Here is a 22589-nt window from a genome sequence, read left to right as displayed (position 1 = left end):
AAGACTACAATGATAAAGGTGTCCAGACATAGGGCTTTAAATGTTTCGGCATTGGTACATTTATCTTATAATATTGGAATATTACAAGGATAAAATATTCCAATACGTTGAAGGGATATTTTTAACGTGAAATAGATCCAACCAAGGTTGAGCGTTTTTACGCATAAAATTTAATAATCTACATCTATACATATGTATGCAATGTAAACTATATGTCATGTAAACAATGAGTAATCCCATGAATCATCGAATATTCATATTTCGTCAGAAATATATCGGAAAATGTTTTGTTTGCAATTTTATTTTTAGTTACCAAATAACAGTAACTGAAAATAAAATTGCAAACAAAACATAAATTCCCGATATATCACAATTTTTAGCATCCCACGAAGTTAACAGATCAGACCAATAAATAATAATAATTCCATATTAACCCTAGACAGACTCACTTATTTTTCTCATACGTGAATGACTCACTGGGGTCTTAAAAACCCCAAACTTGTACCGCGTGTATAATATTTCCAGAATGTTCTTAGAAAACTTTGTAATAGATAATTTTGTTTGTTGTTTAATAGGGAAGACGATAGTAGTCATCAATTTGTGGTAGTAAAAAAGGAACAATAAAAAAATTTCGAAAAACAAGAAAAAGAACCAAAAATTGGGCTGAAATGACTATTTTTATTAAAAATGCTGTAATTTTTCATAAAATTCACCGATTTTAAAATTTCCAACGGATTTTGAAAGACGAATAGACAACCTTCAAGGGCATGTAAACGACTTTTTCGTTTCTTAAAAAAAACATATTTCTTTGAACGTCTGAAGTAGAGGAAATGACGAAAAACTATCGGATGGGAAAAATCGCAAGAAATGGAAAGTAAAACAGATTCTGTCGATTATTATTTATTTGAAAGGTAGTCAAAAGTTATAAAAGTATATGGAAACAGTAAAATTAACTCCACAAAAACTTTACAAAGTTTTAATCAGTTGCTGTGCAAGAACAGCAAAAATGAAATAATTGACCGAATTTTAAACAATTATATATGAAACAGGGGTAGAATTTTCCGGGGAGTGCTATAAAGTGTATAATTTTTTGTTATCGATTTTTACAAAAAATCTGAAATATACTTTACTGTGGTAAATGTCAAGCGTAAATGACTCACTGGGGTCTACGAGACCCCAAACGATTTTCTTTTTCGGTCACAGCTGCTGCACGGATCTAACGCACTCGCTGAATCACAGAGGTCGATTGCCGGATGACTAAACTGAATTATGGTTAGGGTCTCGGTATGAAAACTAACCTTCCTAAAGCAGGGACTCCATTTGAATTTCGCGTGGGGTCCCGTAGACCCCAGTGAGTCTGTCTAGGGTTAATATCACATTTTTCCGCCAGGGTTTAGACTGTTTACTAAACAATGTTTAGAGCGTACGATATGTAAACAAATATTTTTAAAGAAACACGACCTGCAGCATAGAACAATTTAATATAAAAGATTACAGAATGACTACCTTATCGACAACCACTCGAATTTAGCGAGGACGCAAAAGTTGGACTAGGGCAAAGTCGGATTACAGAAACAGTGTTGCTTTACCGACGATGATTCGCGACCGACTCGTAAGGGGGAAGAGAAGAGGGAGTCGAGCCAATTAGGAGTTAGGAAAGCCGGAGCCGGAGGCCGGAGCAAGTAGTACGTAGTGCGACACTCGCCGCGCGAGCGCGAGCGCCGAACACCGAACAGTTGTAAGTTTGCGCTTGACGCGAGTCGTTGTCATCAGTTGTCATCGTCTCTTGTCGGTGCAGCAACACAGCAGCGTTCCGTCGCGTCCGTTCGCAGAGCGAGTGTGAGATTTTCGTGGGTCTCTTGCTTCACGCGGGGCGAGTGAATGCTGTGAATGCGCGCGTGCGACCGCGACAACTTGAATTGAAGTCGAGCTCGACGGTAGTACGACGGGCGACGTCGATCGCGACGAGAGGCACGGCATCGCGGCCGCCCCGCGTGAAATGAGTGCTCGCGCGACCGACGGCTGTGCTGCTTCGTCGCGGCGCGTAGTCCCGTACGTGCGAGAGGCGGCACTGTGAAACGAGAGGAAGCGGCGGACGAGGAGGTGGAGGAGGAGGAGGAGGAGAGGGAGAGGAACGCGGCGCATCCCGCTCGAGGAAAAAAAGCAGGACAGAGTGGAATCTCGAATCTCGTCGTGAGTGTCGTGACGAGGACAAGAGAGGGCGAGACGGGAGAAGAAAGAGAAAGAGAGCATTGTCCTCCGCGAGGATAGCATCGTGTTGTCCTTGCCACGACACTAACCTCAGTGTCCTCAGTCCTCAGTCCAACTGGTCTCACAGACCTCGCGGTCTCAGGTCTCAGGTCTCAGTCAGCAGTCAGCGCTGCGCGCACAGCCACAGCCAAAGCCACAGCCGCGTCACGATCGCCGCTCGTCGATCGACGTCCGTCCATCCGTCTCCTCGGATCTGTCAATTGAGGGGGGCCGCCGCCGTGCGCGAGGGAGACCTGCGAGAGAGGCGGGTATCGGTCCGTTCGATCGCGCACGGGATGCCATCCCCGCCGTCGCCGTCGTCGTCGCCCTCGTCGTCCCCGTCGTCACCGTCGCCGTCGGCTTTACGCTAAAAATATGCGGCAGTGAGAAACGGACGGCGGAGCACCGCCCGTGGCAGAGCCGAAGCTCTGCTGCTGACTCTCGGCTGCGTGTGTGCTAGGTCCGCTGGTGCCGGAGGGCGAGGGGGGAGGGAGGGAGGGAGGAGGAAGACGAAACCAGACTAGGAGGACCCCGCGATCGGGGACCACGACCAAGGGGGGTGATCATCGCGCGACAGCCCACCGACGAAAGGAGCACCGAGGAAAATGGCGGACCTCGAGGCGGTGCTGGCCGATGTCAGCTACCTGATGGCCATGGAGAAGAGCAAGTGCACGCCGGCAGCCCGTGCCAGCAAGAAGATCATTCTGCCGGATCCTAGGTACGCACTCCTCACCGCGACGCGATTTCCGGCGGCGTTGCGTGCGGTTCGATACGGGGTGGAGGAGGAGGAGGAGGAGGCAGCGGCGGCAGTGGTCCGTCTATCCGTCTATCCGTCCATCCCGTCCGTCTATCCGCACGTCCGCCGGAGAACCTCTCCCCGTTTCCTGCCTCTCCCTTCCGCCTATTTTCTTCCCCGTTCTTCCTTCGCGAGAGCTCTATCTCTCTCTTTCTCTCTCGCGCCAGGAATAAATAATGTTTACAAACAAAACGCCGCGGTTGACCACTCGGGGCCCGACGCGCGTGCCTCCGATCGCAGCCGGCGTCGCAACGTCAAAATTCTCGCTCTTCAATGCCCCATGTAAATCCGTCCGATAGCTTCGCGATCCGGAGGACCGCGAAGCTATCAAACGGATTCACGCGATCTCGGCAACGGCAAATCGGATTCACGTGCTCGCCGGAGGATCGATCCCCGCTGCACCTCGGAAGTTGATTAAATCGTCCGCCCCGTGACATTTTGACGTTAAAAGTTTCTCTCAACTTTCTCTCGAGGGAGAAAAAGACTGACCGGTCTACCTCTGATCCCTCACGCTATGATATCGACATTCCGTATCAATCTACGTCTACGTGCACAAATATATAACGCACACCCCGTATATCCCGGTGTTGCACTCGTTAAACTTCGGTTTACCTTTGGAAGATTCATACCGGGGATAGAATAAATTTTGTCCCCTCCCCCGCCCCGCGTTCTTTCTTTCTCTTCCTTTCGCGAAAACCTTCCCGCTGATCGGTACTTTGCATCGATTATAACTTGCCAATGTTTACACCGTTCGCGTTATTTTCGGTCCGCGAACCGCGGATGTTAACCGTAGCTTTCGGCCTCGTGAAAATATAAGTCGACGAGGTAGGAGAGCGGGACTACGTTTTTGCTGGCGACACGCCAAGCAAGCGCGAGCGTTTCACGTGCGCGGCCGAAAAACGCTGAATAAGGGAAAACTGGCGCGAAGGGCGCCGCGCCGCGCGACGGACAATTAAAGCGAGGCCAGGAACTTTCACGCGGGTGACCGTCGCTCGAGAGCACGTGCTTTCCCTCCCGGACGTCATTTCTCGTTATTTCCCTTTGTAGCCAGAAATGAATGCAACGAAATTGAAACTATTGCAGAGGCTTACACAAGTTTTACAAATCGCCAAGTTGAAATGACCGGGGAGAGTTTAGCCTATTAGATAACCAGATCTGGAAATATGGCCGTTTTCTCATCTCTCATCGAACGTTTCGAGCATTAATTTTTTTATTTTCTTCATCAATCTATATATATATAATCGAATGTTCCGACTGACTCATCAACGCCCAGCCCAAACCCTTAAACCTAGAAACATGAAATTCGGGGAGTATATTCCTTCCATGACGTAAGCACCCACTAAGAAGGGATTTTTAGAAATTCGACTCCTAACGGTGTGAAAAGGGGTAAAATGTGTTACCGTAGCGAAGCACGGGTATCAAGCTAGATACTTAATTAAAATCTTAATTAAGCGTTAAGACCCTAATAAAGTTTGGGGCGTGTTCTTAACGAATACTTTGGTGACACGCGATTTAAATCGTTATTTAGCTTTTTTAAAACTCTTCCTCTTTTCCGCTCCTTCCGCAAATATTCAGCTTAATTTATCTTCGGGGCTTACGTAAAATCTCTAGAGTGCATCAAAGCGATGCGTTCGGCGGCGGCCCAATTCCACCGTAATGCTCGGAATCCATTCATTTACGTAATTAATTTTATGGCTCGGCGGTGCTTCACGCTCGCGAAGAACTGATAGAATCAGTGGGTCGCGTGTCACGAAGTGTCCTTGTGTAAACACGCACACACACATACACACACGTACGCAACACCCCAGACACATCCTATTAATACATCCTATCTCGTGCATCCATATTCTTTACGTCAACGATATTCGTGTATAAGTAATTCACTTTTATTACTCTCGGCCTGCGAGATAAAGGAAGGAAATGGCCGCGTAACCGTTCCGTTTATCCCCCGAAAACGCGGCGCACGGTAGTTCCTTTGTCGATTATATTCCCCTCGCGTATAATCACAGAAAATGCGGTTTCTTTGGCGCGCCGAACTTGGTGCGCGAATGAATGGACCGCGTTGAATATCGGATTACATCTCGCTGCGTCCGTCAATGGAGCCTTAAAGTCGATCGTCTTGAAACATTTCGATTCGCCCATCGTCGCTTGTGAACGACGCGACGCGTCTCTCTTGTCCTCACCTCGCAGTGCCTCGCACGATAGAGCGAAGGAGGCTCGCCGTCGCCGTTGGCGTCGGAGCGGAGCAGCAACTCCGGGTATCGATTTATTCGACACGCGGTATCTGTCTCGCGAAAGTTCGCTAAACTGTATTCAGCCAGCGGCGAAGTTCTAGGAAACGTGCAGTCGATTTATGAGCGATTCCTCCGAAGCGCATCGCGAGCGACTCCGCAGCAGCGATTCCGTGTAATTAAACGCGTATAGACACGCTCTCGAGCGCATCGAAACATTCTGCGACGTTTCTGCACAATCCGCGACTCTCGCGGTCCCCCTCACGATCGAAAGACTGTGTACGGGTTGGATTTATCTTCGCGTTTACGCGAAAGTCGGGCACGGCTTTGATCGCCGATATAAGCGAGATAAACTTTTGCATGACGGGATAATGGGAAATTCTCTCGGCGTTAACGAGTTTACGAGTCGCCGTAATATTGTGGACGGCTCCTCCGCGCGGTTCGAGGAAGAAACTGAGAGCGAAACTCCGGGCTCCGACACTTTTTTTCATTTTATTGGATTAAGCTCGCGGCTCCGAGGTAATCAAGAATCGCGCGGGTTTGTCTCACGCCGCTTAATATCGTCTCATTTAGAACTATAATACGGGCTATTAATATACGGGGTCGGCTTATAGCAGACGGACGGGCACGTAGTATCGATCCCGTTTCTGCGTTTCGGCCCGATTAATCGTCGTCCTCTGGTCACCCTACCCTGTGGCCATTAAATTCGGATTAGCCAGCGTGAGATCCATTACCGGTTTGCACAGAGTCCGCCTCGCGCGTTTGCATCCGTCAGCTACTCCGCGTAGACCGTAACGCCGTAACAACCAAGCCCGCAGTGTCGCGCTTTTATGGATCGCGTGCTCGCGAAACTTACTCGCGCGCTGATCTATAGAAGCGAGATTCCTCCCGAGCGCGCCGCAGAAATAATACTCCGATTTTTCTGATCAGCCTTCGATTATTACGGCCGGATCGGATTCTCCGATATATCCCCCGCAATAGGTACATTCTAAAAAATGTCAGAGTGCGCGAGTTGTTTTTAGCTCATTATTTTTGCAACGCCTTTGTGGAACTTGGCGAACGGCGCGGCGGATCTGCATTAATCGTCGCGAAGCTCGTGCTCGTCGCTCGAGAGAGGCAGAGAGACTCGCGAGCCGCGGGACGCGTTCGCGGGACAAATCGCGCGCTCCGCTTGTTTCGACGATTATCGGCGCGATAAGGATTTCGTTTCCCGCAACTTGTCACCCCACCGACGTTATCGGAAAGAGGAGAAATGCGCGGCACGCGCTCGTTAGGCTCGTCCGGCGCGACGGCGGAGTTTGAGCGACCGAATGGGGACACCCCATCTCGGAGCGACCATCTTTTTTTCTCAAATAAACTATAACCAGGTCATATGCTTAGCTTACGTAGCGTAGTAATCGCTGAGAGAAGAGCTTAGTCGACTAATATTAGACTAAAATTAACCCCGACTAAAAGCGTTGACACTGGTCGAGTATACTCGACTTGTCACACCGACCCAGTCGACCGTACGTCGGCTGTATAAATCCGGTATAAGTCAACGCTGTCATCGACGACGTCGCATCAGCCTCTCTCCCTCTCGTCTCGTTCAGCGCCGGCTAATTAAAAGAGGAGAAAAAAATTGCACCTCCCGAGATGCGGCGGCGACGACGTCGAGATTATTCATGACAGCATTAATGCGCGTAACGGTATATCGCGTAGCCGTTGTAACCCTCGCCGCTTCACGGGGCGCTTGAGTTAAAAATGCGTGAACGCGCATCTGGCGGCGCGTCGGGATAACCGCGTGCCCTTCGAGTGCATTTCGCGCTCTTGCGAACCACTTGCAGAGGGATCGTGCCCCGTGTGCTTGCGTAAAATAAGATTCCGAAAGGGGAGAAAAATCCCGAGAACCCGGGAGCCGGAGAGATCGAGAGAACACACGGTGAATTACGAGTCGCGTTCATAAATCGCGTAGAGGAAAAAGTATATACGCAGTTTATGTAATATTTCAAGCGTGCGTGCGGTACGAACGTACAAAATTACGATGCGGAAACATAGTATTTAACAGAGGATCTCGCGAAAGGAGAAAAAAAAATATACCGCGTGATTCATTAGAATGTCACGTATAGCGGGCGATATTCGTCGAGCTCTCTGTTACGTGTGAAACGCGACACGTAACATTTTAATAAAATAAAGGTAGACAATTGTTCGCTTATAAGACTTTATTTGGCACAGAGCAAATGGTATGAGTCGAAGGTGTGTTTGCTCAAAGGAATGAGGTTTAATTTCCGTTGATATATGTGTTATAACCAATAATGGAACGCTTTATAACAATGTCAGAAGTAGGAGTTGCGGCTTCTTAGAAGAGAACTAGAGAACAAGTAAAACAGAAAGGTTGACGCATGATGCAAAGATTCGTTGGAATGGAACTGGTTTTCGTAATTATACATGGTGACGCGGAAGTTCAGAAAAAGAGTTTTGGATAAAAAGTAGGAGAAAGTAAGTGAATCACGAGGTATAAGGGTTTAGACAGATAGCGGGACTTGGACTTATTAGACTTTAATTGTTACTCTAGAAAAGTTTGTCTGGAAAAAACGGTCTTGCAAAAAATTTTATAAACACACGAGATATACGTTATGAGATACGCGGCACGTAACAGCTCACGAGGGACCGCCGGCTCTTTCCGTGGCATTTACTTTCTTACGAGCTCATTCTCTACGTTTTTACATTCGACATTTCACGGAGACCGACGCCTCGGAGGCACCGAGGGACACTTGGCGCTCGTGCGTGCCGTAACATCCTTGAATTGAACTACAAAGTATACGACCACGACCCGATGCTGTGCGATGCCACCGGTATACGTGCCGCCCCGGTCTAATACAGTAGAGTAGGAGCTCGGGAACAACTCAATTTTCGACTTTGATTAACCGCCGTCGTCCCGCGTGAGATACCTAGGTATAGTAGGTATAGGGGCCTCGGTATCGCGTCGATACAGCTCGGTATTCGGTATCCCACTGCGCGATTCTGCGTGCCGCGGCGAGGAACAGTCGTGGTAAATTTCCTGGCTGGTGCTTACAGAAAAAATATACGTAGCGCGGAGATAGCGGTTGCGTAGGTGTACAATGCAAATGTAAACTCTGGTCTTCTCCGTATTTCTTTTTTTCCCGCCCCTTTCCTTCTTTTCCTCTCTTTCTCCTTCATCTATTATGAAACATTGCGGGGTTTTCGCGAGCAAACGGGCGTATTGCCGCGGCAACGAATTCTTGAAAGTAGGAATCTTGCAAGAAGACGCGGGGGCGAAACGGAGTACCTTGTTTCGGTCCATAAATAGTCGAATCATAGTGCTAGTGTTGATGCTCGGTAAAGTTTGCTCTCTACTCTATCTATTTATCTCTCTTTCTCTCTCTCTCTCTCTTTCTGTTAACGCGCACCATTTTGTTCGTCGATGTACACTTCTCCGATGCCTCTTTTTCTCTCTCTCCTGAAATTCTTCCGATTCGCAAAACGGCTTCCTATAAATCCCCGGATTATTACGACGAAGCGAGCCGTGAGCGTATTAGTTCGCGAGGAATTATCGATATATATCTCTATCACCACGTTAATCCTCCGCTCGCTTTCGTAACCGATTCTTCCACATGTTTCTTGTTCCAATTTAATTATATATATATTCTCTGTAAATAGAGTTTTATTCGTTAGAACACGGTTCTCTTGTTGAAAGGATTCAAGCGCGACGGTATTGGCGTTATCCATCAGTGTCGTCGGACGGGATCGGTTAATCGTTGATTGGCTCAGGTGGGATCGATAAAATACTGGGCCACTCGCTCTTCTCTCGGTATTCAGAACGGATAACTGCTATCCCGTTTTCACGCGCGGAAGGGAATAACTCCGGGCAAACACGAGGAAAAAGAAGCCTATAGCAACACTCCCGGAAGGACGTATATCGGAGGAAGCTGTGGTCCCGGATGTAATTAAAGGTAGCAATCAACGAGCCGGGCAAACGCGCTCGTCGTCTCTCGCTAGCCTCGTGTGTCGCTATAAAAACGTCTCTGGCTCGGTTGTAAAAACAGCTTTTAGAGGGGAGTAAATAAACGAGAGAGCATCTCGCGAGAGAAGAGAGTCACGAGCGTTATTGTGAGCTTTCGTGATTGACTCTTGCTATAAATTAAGTAATTATGTTCGAGCGACATATGTGCTTTAACCCGCAATGGATAACTTTTCTCGGAATGCTCGAAGGAGGTCTTTTTGACTCCTCGCGAGTCTACCAGTACTTTTTAAACTCCGATATGTTTCTCGTTTTCCGTCGCAGTGATAACTTTTAAATGTGCTCAACTAACTTGTAACTTTGCGAATAAAAACATTTTTAGTACGAGAGTCCGCGAGCATTTCATTCGTGTCGTTAACGTAAAACAGAACGGAACTTGGAACTCATTAAGGAAAATTACATGGCAAGAGTGAGTATGGCAAAAAATAAATGTTATATAATATCATATATAAAAGCGAATGAATCATATTGTGTAAATGAAATCGTATAAAGTATTCTGAGACGCGATTGACGAGTCTCGCGCTGTGTCGTGAAAGGCCATTTTCGACAGCCGCACAATTGAAATACGGTGGCGTACTTATCTTTTCACGCGATGTCGCGCTCGCATTCGCTCGCTCGCACACGTAACTGTCGCCATAAATAATGAGGATACCCCATCCGGCGCTACATGCATACATTAATTACCTCCTTTTATCGGCGCCGCAGCGCGCGTACAGTCGCCTGAATGGCAACCGCGAAACTACCCTATTCACGTTGGAAAAAAAGGGAGATTGCAGTCAAACCGAGGAGAAAGATGGTGGAACGGTGGTACGGAAGATTGAAAGTCCGGAAAGAGACTCGTAAGAGCCGCTGCCGAGATGAATCCGCTTTTTCGTCGCGAGCCTAAAAGGACATTCGAGAACGTGCACTCGAGGGCGCTCGTTCGTTAATCCGAAGATCCGAAGCCGCTTTTACGGACAAAGTGTAATTTTCCCGTCGTCAAATTGCTCGCGGAAAACGACGGCAGCAGAGCCGACGGAAACGGATAGTAACGCCGTCGGTTGATGGAAATATCGTCTAAAGTCTAGCATGAGTTCTCTCTCTCTCTCTCTCTCTCTCTCTCTCTCTCTCTCTCTCTCTCTTTTTCTCTTGATGTGCGCTCGCTCGCTTGTTTACGCGATTTTAACTGTGTTCACGATTTTAGCCTGAGAGGCAAGCAACTTTGGGAATGATTAATATACCGACGCGCTTCCACGCGCTCGGCTGCAGCTGGATCGCGTTATGCAACGCGAGGATAAATGACTTTGTCGAATCGAGTTGGCACCGAAGAGTATCCTGTCTGTCTTCGCGTACCACATCGACAGTGTGATTTCTTTCCCGATATAATAAATGGATCTATCTCAGTCCGGAAACGCGCTCAGCGCGTTTAGAAACATAATGTAGTGGAGCGTTAAAGATCCCGGTCTGGCGGTCTCCATGCGCGCGTAAAAAGGTCAAATGTCGCCTCCTTAATTTTACGTTGCATAATGCGAGTCAATCAGTCTTGCAAGCCAGTATTTTCTCGAACTTTTGCAACGCGAATTTTGTTTCTGGAACGACGCAATTTTCAGCAACAACGAATAGATCTGCGCGGTCGGTCAAACTGCCGAAAAAGAAGTTTCGGATTCCAATTTTTTTACTGCAGCGAAACAATAAGGATTGCAGAAGAGGAAAGACCAGTTTTAAGACGCCAATGAAAGTGTTTATGCATTAATCACAATTATTAAAATAGCGGTTGTAAAGATACGAACGTACCGGACGCTCGCTTCGATTTCTTCTCATAAATGAAATTGAGGAAAAAAACACATCAGCGGAATGTACGGGATGCTCCTCTCGTAATTGACGTCGCGGCAATTAATTTTATTTGTGTTTCGCTACGGGAAAAATACGAATTGTTTTGATTGATGCACGCGCGGCAAAGTGTGACGCGAGCGAGTCTTTTGCGCGTCCCGGATATGTACTTTATGGAAATAAGTAAACGGCGGTGATCGTTGCAGCTTGGCTTTACCGCGCCGCGCGGTCGGCTAATGCAACCGAACGAGCAATCCCCGTTTCAATAAACTTCTTCATCTTCCTGCAGCAACGTTTACTGCGACGCACGCACGCCGCGCGGAGGTTTCGGTTTGATTTTTGAGGCACGAACAGAAATACGCCGGCGAGCGGCACGGTTTACGCAGTTTTAGCGCCGCGATTTCGACACAAGCCGAAAGCTGACGGTCAGTCGGCCGGTACTGTATGATTGCCGTTCAAAATCAAATTGCGTGCGGCTAATCGAGAGCGCCATTGTTACGAAAATCATCCAATTTTCATTATCGCGGTATCGACAGGGTCGATTAGGATAATAAGATCTATCTTTGTAATCACGCGATTACCGAGATACGCCCGGTTGAATCGATGAGATGGTTTGACGTTTACGACATAATATTGATAATTGCGATTCTCAGCGAAAGAATTCCACGTGAAGCTTGTTTTGAGATTCAATCTTTCTCGGATTTCATTCTTCGCGAAGGATCGCAGTCAATTCTGTCCGCTTCTCCGCTGAATAGTTCTCAAGCGTCCTAATAAGACTCCTGACTGATTTCTGCGAAACACGACGATCAAAACTTTCAAGTTTTTGTTCCACGCGGAACTTTATGCTAAGCATCCTGCCGGACGCGAGTTTTGAGTTAAGATTTGAATGACGATTGTAAATAGACGTAAAAGACTGGCCGATCCAAAACCGAAATGATCGTTTTAAATTATTTTGATACTTTTGGGAATGGCATTTAATTTAGCAACAGGAAAGTTTCGGTTGTTTCCGTTTTTACGTGTATATTTTTTTTTCTTGCGCTCGAGCAATTCGAAGCAATTAAAACAGAGTTCGCGTTCAGACGGATTTACATAACTGCCCACTCGTGTCTTTTTTCATAACCGTATAACATTGTGCTAGATTTTGAATTCATCGCGTCGATCGAACACGATCCGAACGGGGAGTGGAAGGGCCTGCCCGTTGCTGGATATACGCGATTATCTGGCGACGCTCCAACCAATCACTGGAAACACGGATTTATTTTGATCGGTTGTAAAGCTCATTCACCCCCGCTCGATACTCGGTGTTCCACCCTACCGTGGATTAAAATCTTTCCCCCACGGCTACCCAGAAATTGACCCGAATCAAACTTTACAGCCAACCGAGCTTTTATCCTCCGAGCTCCATCACTTAAATTGTCATGTTTACGCCGCTTCTACCTTTATATCTTTATAAAAGCCCGGCATTATCGAAACACTTTTAAAATGCCAAGGCTCCAGCTGTTTATTCGCATTCCTCTTCTTTTTATACCTCCGATTAATTACAGGAAGTGATACTTCATCAACACTCGAGACACTTGAGACATCTTTGTTCCTTCACATGTGGAATCAGATAGAACGATCCCCTATACGCACGAATATACATTCAGAAAGAGACAAATGTGTGCGTTTTAGTCGATGAAGTCTTTTAAAGTCATCCTTGGGCAAGCTTCTTCGTTTCATTCTTCGCTTCCCTCAACGGCTTCCCTTTGTCAAATGATAATATAAATGATAAAAAGCGCTTTTACGTCAGCGTGAAATAAAAGTCGGCGTGACGTGGCCCAGAAGCGCGTTTGAGAATAAATTTTAATATTTGTTTTATAAGTAGTCGCTTTACATAATAACTCCTCGAGACTTTCGAAACGGTCCATGTGTCGTTTTCTTTTTTTTTTTAATGTTGCGCGATCGCGAAATTAAAAGTCCGCGTCGCCGCGCCGGCTGATCGACTCGGCTCCGATATTGTATAATTTAGCGCGAGAAATCAGCGCCCTTAGTATCTTTATTCTCTATGGTGACGAGCTCCCGAAAATACTGTTGCGTAAATAAAAAATTCATGGTAGGTGGAATGTTGCGGCGAACTCAATTATTTGTTTAACAAGGGCCGGCCGGAGAGGTGAAAAATCGATCCCCACGGACGATCGAACGAACGAGTGCGATACAAAGACGATTAATCATTGATAAAACTGACATGAAGATTTCAAAATCTTGTAGTGGATCGAAGTAGGGTATTTCTGATGACAAAGTAATTTCAGTGGCAATTGTCCGATCGTCAGCATCGAGTTGGTTAGAAGAAAATGAAATAGGCGGAACGGTTCAATAATATAATTAGGTTCTTTGCAAGTTTATAAGATGCTTATATTAGCAGTAATTAATTCAGGACGAGATATTACATTTCCAGCTTTAGCACGACATAATAGCTGCATTTTAAAACCATTCGCAAAGACAGTCGGCACGTGGCTCGAAACGTATAAAATTCTCCAAAATTATTATTAGGCATAAAATCCCGTCCAATGATTGAAAATGCTTATTTTAAAAAACCTGTAATGTCGTTGGGATTAAAGATAAAAGTGAAATATATTTCATTGTCTTATATTTTTTCGCAAGAATTAAAATATTACAAATCATTTTATCTTTTCCTGTGGTGTATATTTCCCAATAAGATCGTGCGTACGCGAAAATAAATCGTCGCGGAGAAACGCGCGCGTCCCGAGAAATGCACTCTTGACGCACACGCCCTTTAACGTTATCTCTTCAAGAGTCATCGATTACGTTCTTGTTATCGCAGGCACGTCGCTCACTTTCCAGTCTCGTTTGCCTCTTTTTCAATCGCCTGGTCACTCTCATGAGCCAGTTCGACTGAAATAGCCGCGCTACCGATTGCGGACGATCGAGTTGCGTTACGGATGTATCCTCGCGTGATGCATCCATCGCGAAGCAATTGACACGCGATGCTGCGATGATAATGGCACTTTACGATACTTGATTTGACTCGATACACCGCAACTGCGTCTGACATTTCTCCCTTTTTTCTCTTTTTCTATCGAGCATTTGCGCAAGCACTCAATATATGACAGCCGGATCGAAACTTCAGAGTTAAATTAATGTTCCGAATCCTCGTCGATTGGCGAGAATTATTTAGCCCATCGCGCTGCGTAGTATTCGCTAAAACACCGGTTTGTGAAAGATGCTGCTCGGAGGAGAGGAGGAATCTTCCGCTCTCATTGTCAGTCGCTCGTATTGAAACGTCACTACGGCGCGGGCGTATAAATATTATAATATATACGCGTCGCACATCGTAGGATGTCCTCGACCAATTTATTATTTATGACGGTTAATTGGTTGTTTCAATATTTCAGCCGGACCCCGACAAAAATATCCGCCGGGATAACGAGAAGGACACGCGGTTTTATTTATTTATTGACTCCGCGGCAATGCGAAATGAACCCTCTTGTGCTCTAACACCCTAACGCCCACGTGCTTTCGCGTGGTACGCGCGGATCATTTGGATAACTGGATACGAAAGAGATGCGCGCTGTATTTTTTGTCAAATTGGCTGTTATCTGTCCGGTATCTGCGGAGGCAGCGCTTTTGTTATTCGAGCCCGCGGCTCTTGTCGTTCTTGATGCTTGCACCCGCGGATCGAGCTGTATCGATGACACAATGAACTATAATAACGGTTGTAATTCCGTCGTTTGACATTTTGATCAATCTCATCGTGATGTAGGCGCGACGGTGGCGATGGCGGATGACGGGATTTCGTGTCGCGCTAATATATTCCTCGCGAAACGCGCCGGGCACATTTTCGATAGATTTACATCGACGGCGACGCTTGATGGAATAACTGATCGGGTTTTGCCGCCACCCGGGCCGGAATCTCTCCGGAAATTTCAGGGATCTCTCCGGGTCCCCCGAATTTTCCAACGAGAAATATCTTTATGCGACTACATATTCGCTTTTGCATTTTTCCCTTTTGCGCTTTTATCAGTCTCTCGGAAAAAGGACCACGTCACCGTAGGCGACAACGATAAACTGTTGTTGATGGGAAAAATCGATCCTTTCTGTTTCAGCGTTCGGAGCGTCATGCACAGATATCTGGAGAAGAATAACGAAGTAAACTTCGACAAAATATTTAATCAAATGTTAGGTGAGTAAGCTATCGCTCCGATAGTCCCGCGCCCTTCGTTCGCCACACTCTCGGCCCTCCCGCCCTTTGACGAGATCAAAGACAAAGGAGGCTTACATTTAGTTCGTAAATTCGCCCAAACTTCCCCAATTTAATTGCGCAGCGAGGAGAACCTTCTCTCAACGTGCCTTTTTATCTCTCTGTGTTCGGTAGTAGTACGATCCAATTATATATAGACCTCAAATATCGGTATATTGTCTCTCGCTCTCTCTTTCTCTCTCCCTTTTTCTCTTTCTCTCTAATTAATGCAATCATACAAAATGCATGCGTATATTATTCATAATATTTATACATACACTGTTAAAATATAAATAAAGGTCAGGCTTGTATGTATCAAACAATAAAATAAACGTTACCGGTCAATAACGAGCAAGAGATTGTTAAAATTCAAAAAGGTATATTGTTACAAACAATTGTTAAAATGGGACGTTTCGGCAACACCGTGCCTTTCTCAGCCAAATTTAATAGAATTGATAACATTATATATACGAATAGTCAGGAATCATACATTTCTATACATCCAATAAGTACAGTAAGAATGTCATAAAATCGTAATCGCTGTACAAGTACGGTCCTTAATTGAAAGTTGAGTCATAAAATTGTTGAACGAAAAAAACCGGAATTGCTGCACATTTTTAAAAACCTTAATTGAAAGCGAATAATAGGATCGAAACAAACTTAGTAACAATTCATAGGAATTTAATTATTTGTCTATTTACATCCTTTGTTGGCAATCGATTCTTGTAGAGCGATAATGCTCAGTCACACACAAGATTTGATACAGTACGGTTGCTTGGGATACATTTCTATAGCTTGATCCTACATTTAGTCTCACTCAGTACGTATAATCGTAACAAATTCTTACATTTACTCGCTCTTACAAGTTTTTAATTTACAGTTTTTACAGTTTATATACACATTCTATTTTAACTATTGACTCTTGATTCTGACGTGATAACATCGCTGACTGACTCGATTCATTCCCACTGCCGACTGAGGAATAAATCATGGATCCTATTATTCGACTTTCAATTAAGGTTTTTAAAAATGTGCAGCGATTCCGGTTTTTTTCGTTCAACAATTCTATGATTCAACTTTCAATTAAGGATCGTACTTGTACAGCGATTACGATTTTATGACATTCTTACTGTATATACTTATTGGATGTAGAAATGTATGATTCCTGACTATTCGTATATATAATGTTATTAATTCTATTAAATTTGGCTGAGGAAGGCACGGTGTTGCCGAAACGTCTCATTTTAACAATTGTTTGTAACAATATATCTTTTTGAATTTTAACAATCTTTTGCTTGTTATTGACCCGTAACCTTTATTTTATTGTTTGATACACCGTTAAAGGTTAAAGGATGAAATTTAAACCAATACCATGAGTTAGATTTATTTTGTTATTTTTAACTACCATATGCGTCAAAATTTATCAGTTTGAAATAAAATAGGATTATTTTAACTCCATTGGTTTAGTCAAATTAACATTGTTTTAGTTAAATTAACTACATATTGAGTAGGACCAGTGGTGACCTATAGAATAGTTAAACATTACTAAAAATTGAGTTTAATTTAACTTTATGAATTTAACAGTGTATAGATAAACATAGCCGCGGTCACCGTACCAATTAATTTCTCGCAACTTGTTTCGCACCGTGAATTTCGGAGATTTTCAACGTAACGCGGCGCAACGCGAGCGTAAATATTCGTCCATGCAAAAAATTTCACCGAAAACCATTCTCTGAGGTAATCGACAGTCTCGTTTATGAATCGCTAATTAAGTGTTCCCTTGTTCGTAAAGCGTTATTTTAATACGATATTAAATCGAGCAGCAATTAAATTTGTTATCTCTCAAATTAATCGATAGAATTGAATAATGTACATTCCATCCTGAATTGTAGAACGCGATTTGATCACCGGCCTGAGATGACCTGGAAAAAAAAGACACCTGGTCCCTTTGGCGGGACCGCGCCAATTTAACACGGATGATTCGTCTTTCGGTCGCCAGTTATCGTTATTATCTATCTCTTTTTTTTTCGCGAGAGTAGAGAAACGGCGTTAAATGTTAGCGAGAGCTGTGACAATTTACTGAAAGTTGCCGATGTCAAGCAAACTCCACATGTACTTCCAGGTTACCTTTTATTCAAAGACTTCTGCGAGACTGTAGCGGAGGAACCGATTCCGCAACTTAGGTTTTACGAAGAGGTTCGTGTTTTTTAGTCCGCACACACTATATATATTATATATAGTTAAGTTTTCAGTACCGTCGCATATACCACACACCCGCTGGCACCCCGACTGCATAAAGAAATTTCATGTTTGTGCATTGTAGATCAAGGCGTACGAGAAGCTCGAGTGCCCGGAGGAGAGGAGAAAACTCGCCCGGGAGATCTACGACAATTATATTATGAAAGAGTTACTGGCGCATTCTCACGTGAGTGTATATATCGACGTGGCACCGAATTACGTTTCCTCCTGTAATATATAATAATTGTAGGAGAATTTTCTCTTCCCCTCTCTTGGTGTATGTGACTTTTTAATGCACACGACGCGTCTCTATCTTTTTGCAGGAATACTCGCAAGAGGCGGTATCTCACGTGCATAAATATCTCATGAAAAATGAAGTCCCAGTTAACTTGTTCGAGGTAGGTCATTGTCTCGTGACCTTATCCGCGCGATTGCGCGTACATGATCGATATTGTTCGTGACTTACGAAACTTTTTCTATGTTTTTTTTTTTTTGTTTTGTTTGTAGCCGTACATCGAGGAAATATTTAACCATCTGCGAGGGGAGCCGTTTCAGAAATTTCTGGAAAGGTACAAATAACATCCTGAGCTCTCGCGAATAAAAATGAACCTGTACGTGACGTAACTTACGATTAAAAGAAAATTGTGTATGTTCTAGCGATAAGTACACCCGTTTCTGCCAGTGGAAAAACTTAGAGTTGAATATCCAGGTAAAGATTTGTCCCGTTTTTCTCGTCCTTTTTCAAGGACGGAATTTTCGAGATTAAATTATCGCACGTTTTATAACGGAAATTGCAGCTGACGATGAACGACTTCAGCGTGCATCGAATAATAGGTAGGGGCGGCTTCGGCGAGGTGTACGGTTGCCGGAAAGCGGACACGGGCAAGATGTATGCCATGAAATGCCTGGATAAAAAGCGCATTAAAATGAAGCAGGGTGAAACGTTAGCTCTCAACGAGAGGATAATGCTCTCGCTAGTCAGTACCGGGGTAAGGAACTTGTTTTTTTTCTCTCTTGTTGTAAAAAATGATGCCCTCGCGTTTAATCACGGTGATACGACGTGACATGATAAAGCGTTGTTATCACAGGTGGACTGCCCATTCATAGTGTGCATGACGTATGCGTTTCACACCGCCGACAAGCTGTGCTTTATATTGGATCTGATGAACGGCGGCGATCTGCATTACCACCTAAACCAACACGGAGTCTTCAACGAGCCGGAAGTGAAGTTCTACGCCGCGGAAATGATCCTCGGCCTCGAGCACATGCACCGCAGGTACATTGTCTACCGTGATCTGAAGCCCGCGAACATACTGCTGGACGAGCACGGACATGTCAGGATATCGGATCTGGGATTGGCATGTGATTTCTCAAAGAAGAAGCCGCACGCGAGTGTGTACGTACATGTAGCCCAAGTCCGATCGAACTTTTCAATCTATAACGCAACGATCTGAACTTGTTATTCTGTAATAGCGGCACCCACGGATACATGGCGCCGGAGGTACTCTCAAAGAACACCCCATACGATTCGAGTGCGGATTGGTTTTCCTTCGGTTGCGTGCTGTACAAGCTCTTGATAGGACGCAGTCCGTTCAGGCAACAAAATACCAAGGACAAACACGAAATAGATCGTATGACGCTAACCATGGTGCGTTGTTAAGATATTCTCGCTGGAAATTTCCCAGTCGCCGCGATCATATTTGTTTGTGACGATATGTCAAAAGTCAAAAATTTACATGAATCTTTTATGTATGTCGAAATAAATTACACCTTTGTATATATGCTGCCATTTGTGTTGATAGAATAGATCTGCGAAAAAATATCAAACTTTTTAGTGAGTTAATCGATAGCTGTTAATCTTTATAAGATTTCTTTTACTTCGGAAAAACAAGATTTACATTACTTTTTGATTATTTTTCTATTTACTAATAGAAGAATTATTAAAAACTAATTTATTTTTGTATACAGCATAGAAAAAATAAATGTAGTCTTTTTGCTTCTGATATCATAATCTGATGTGGATCGTAGTGATCGATCGGAAGATTCCAAGCGATTTCACAAAGATCTCTCGAGAAACTTAGACACACGACGATTCTCAACTTAATTTTTTTAATCAATTGCAGAACGTCGGAATACCGGAGACATTCTCGCGGGATTTGCAGTCGCTGTTGGAAGGTTTGCTACAACGGGACATCAACAACAGACTCGGCTGTTGTGGCAACGGCGCGGATGAGCTAAAGGCGCACCCGTTTTTCAGTGGTATCGATTGGCAGCAGGTGTACTTGCTAAAGTACACGCCGCCGTTAATACCGCCGCGCGGTGAGGTCAACGCCGCGGACGCCTTCGACATCGGATCCTTCGACGAGGAAGACACGAAAGGAATCAAGCTGACGGAAGCGGATCAAGACCTGTACAAAAACTTTCCTCTTGTCATCTCCGAAAGATGGCAGACTGAAGTGGCCGAGACTGTGTTCGAGACAATCAATAATGAAGCAGACAAGGTAAGATAAATATTTCATCTTATTGCCCATAATAACTTGATTATCGACTCTTTACTAACATAAAGATTTCACTTTGTTTCGTCCTCGTAGTTGGAAAATAAAAAGAAGGCGAAACAAAAACAGCGGTTTGATACAGATGAGAAAGGTAAGTGTGTCATACGTATCGCATGGATGCTCTAGAATCCGAATGGAATTGTAATCGGCATCGGTCATTTATACTTACAGGTTCAGACTGTATATTACACGGTTATATAAAGAAATTAGGAGGTCCATTCGCGAGCGCATGGCAGACGCGCTACGCGAAACTATATCCGAATCGGTTAGAGTTACATCCTGAATCAGCGACCAAGCCTGAGCTCGTGTTTCTCGATCAAGTAAGTACATACATCATGTTCCAAGGATGACAGAGTATATTAAAGGAGGTCAAAAAGTTAAATCGTGATCTTTTCAAAATATATAGTGATCCTGTTACTTAATGTGTGATATGATACGTTTCACATTTCACCTCGTTCGAGAAAAAGAGTAACTTACATTATGCAATATGAAACATTTTCAGGTTGAGGAAGTAGGAGCGGACTTACAGCTCGTAAAAGGGGAACAGTGCATTATAATGCGTACGAGGGACGCGAAAATCGTACTTACAAATGCCGTAAGTGAATCTTTCAGTGTCTCTATTGATGATATACTTTGCGATAAAATGCAACAATTAGAATTCAGACAAGTGACCTTAACTGTTCATGATCTAACTGTTCAAATAGTTCAAGGTGGAAACTTTCAAGTTTCAATGTTGGATAGTTCATACATTAATGAAAACTATTAATGAGGGCTAGAGCCTATTAATGAGTCTCGAAATGGAAGAGATTTAAGATTCTCAAGCAGAAAATTTGAATAACACGATCATTGAACAATTAGAACACTCGTAAGTTTTAAACGCTACTAATAATGATAATTGACTTGCCATAGGATGAGATAAGCTTGAAAGAGTGGGCGCTCTCGTTAAGATCGGCACACAAATGCTCAATGGAGATGCTCGGAAATATGGCGAGAAAAGCAGGCAAGATCTACGGGACTGAACGGGACGCAGTGATCCCGGCGACGCAGCGGTCCACGAACGGCAACTAGCCCATTGTCGTCATGTGCGACGTCGCACCGTCATACTCCAGTCCCACTGCCCCGCAGCAGCGACAGCAGCAACAACTTTTTTTATACTAAACGGATGATGGAGAGAGCAGCGATGGATGGGAGAAAGAAAAAGGATTTAAGAAGAGAGCGCGAGGAACGTTTCATAGAATGGCAACGCAGGTAGTGCCTCTTCCTTCCGAAGGCTTATTCTGGACTTTAACGCTACAGTGTTAAAAAAAAGTGAACAAATCCTTCTTTTGGCGCACCTCGATCAAACGGAACGTCCCAAAGAAAATTTCGTTATATGGCGGATAGCGCTGCGCTGTGTATTATAGAGACTCTAGCCAAGTAGTGTCGTACGTGCGTACGTTCTCCCAGGGCCATGAGGATTATGCGCGCGCGCCCATAAATACATACACATATTTACATACATATATACACGTACACCAAAAAAAACCATATGTACACGCAAGTAATCGCGGCTCCTTCTGGTCACTGGTGCGGGCGCGTAGGCATCTCGTTATATTTGTACATTAGTTGTATGTGCAACATGTGACATAGCGACTAGCGACCGACCGAGCGACGAACAAAAATTAACGGATAACACACGAAAAACACAAAACATACATCCGGTAGTGTATTATTATGACCTAGTACTCTCTACGCGATCCCGTACTCTTATTACTTTTTACGCGTTTTGTCGTACCGCTCGTTTACTTAATTTATTTACTAATGCAGAGAGAGAGAGAGAGACCAGTTTTATATTATCCTTATGATGAAACAAAAGTGACTCATTATTTATTGTGTTGTTAAGTGCGAAAGGATGAGAAAAAAAAGAGAGAAAACTCGTTTGTATATTAACCAAAAGTGAATCGAATACCGAATGCATGCAACATATGTACGCTCGAGTGGATATACGCGAGTCCGCTCTGGCAATAAAATATGCGATGAACGTAGATGAGAAGAGCTTTCTTTCGTCCTGCATCATGTATCAGTAGAGCAACGCTAAAGTCCAGTAAGTATTTGTGATCTCCATTACATCATGTTTTAAACAGATCGTAAATCTTTACGTAATCGTGATTGATGTGCGAAATTAACAAATGTTCGATTTAACAGTTGTACGAGAAAAGAATTACATATCAATGTCACGAATGAATTGGTCCATGGTCCATTTTTTATACCGTAACAATCGGAATTTGGTACATTTATGAAAGGTATAGATTTTATTTCAATAATCACGTTTATTGATCAAATGGTAGTAAATATCCTGTAACAGTTTTTCATTCGTGATTTACAAACGAATTAATACTCATAATTTATGTACGCGTGTTCGCTTCAAGTACCAAACTATTTAATATCCGCTGCACACTTTTCGTCGAGAATATAC

General features: G+C 44.3%; 1 protein-coding gene across 1 annotated transcript; it reads left to right on the top strand.

Moving 5' to 3' along the window:
• The first annotated feature begins 1681 nt into the window (after positions 1 to 1681).
• On the top strand, positions 1682 to 22358 carry LOC112456572 (G protein-coupled receptor kinase 1-like). Its single transcript, XM_025019213.1, has 15 exons — positions 1682 to 2968; positions 15208 to 15284; positions 17464 to 17537; positions 17665 to 17766; positions 17903 to 17977; positions 18087 to 18148; positions 18237 to 18288; positions 18377 to 18568; positions 18668 to 18975; positions 19053 to 19227; positions 19703 to 20080; positions 20171 to 20225; positions 20306 to 20454; positions 20637 to 20729; positions 21044 to 22358. Exons 1-15 carry the CDS (start codon positions 2856 to 2858, stop codon positions 21200 to 21202), a joined length of 2064 nt encoding a protein of 687 aa, XP_024874981.1. The 5' UTR covers positions 1682 to 2855; the 3' UTR covers positions 21203 to 22358.
• Positions 22359 to 22589: the final 231 nt, after the last annotated feature.

Source organism: Temnothorax curvispinosus, unplaced genomic scaffold (assembly GCF_003070985.1).
Source record: "Temnothorax curvispinosus isolate PA1 unplaced genomic scaffold, ASM307098v1 QBEX01006981.1, whole genome shotgun sequence".
Lineage (NCBI taxonomy): Eukaryota > Metazoa > Arthropoda > Insecta > Hymenoptera > Formicidae > Temnothorax > Temnothorax curvispinosus.
This window is presented reverse-complemented; position numbering and strand designations above follow the sequence as displayed.

Coding starts and splice junctions, on each gene's coding strand:
- LOC112456572 (XM_025019213.1), top strand. CDS start 2,856: ATGGCGGACCTCGAGGCGGTGCTGGCCGATGTCAGCTACCTGATGGCC. Junction 18,289..18,376: donor ACTTAGAGTTGAATATCCAG/GTAAAGATTTGT, acceptor CGGAAATTGCAG/CTGACGATGAACGACTTCAG. Junction 18,976..19,052: donor AAGAAGCCGCACGCGAGTGT/GTACGTACATGT, acceptor ATTCTGTAATAG/CGGCACCCACGGATACATGG.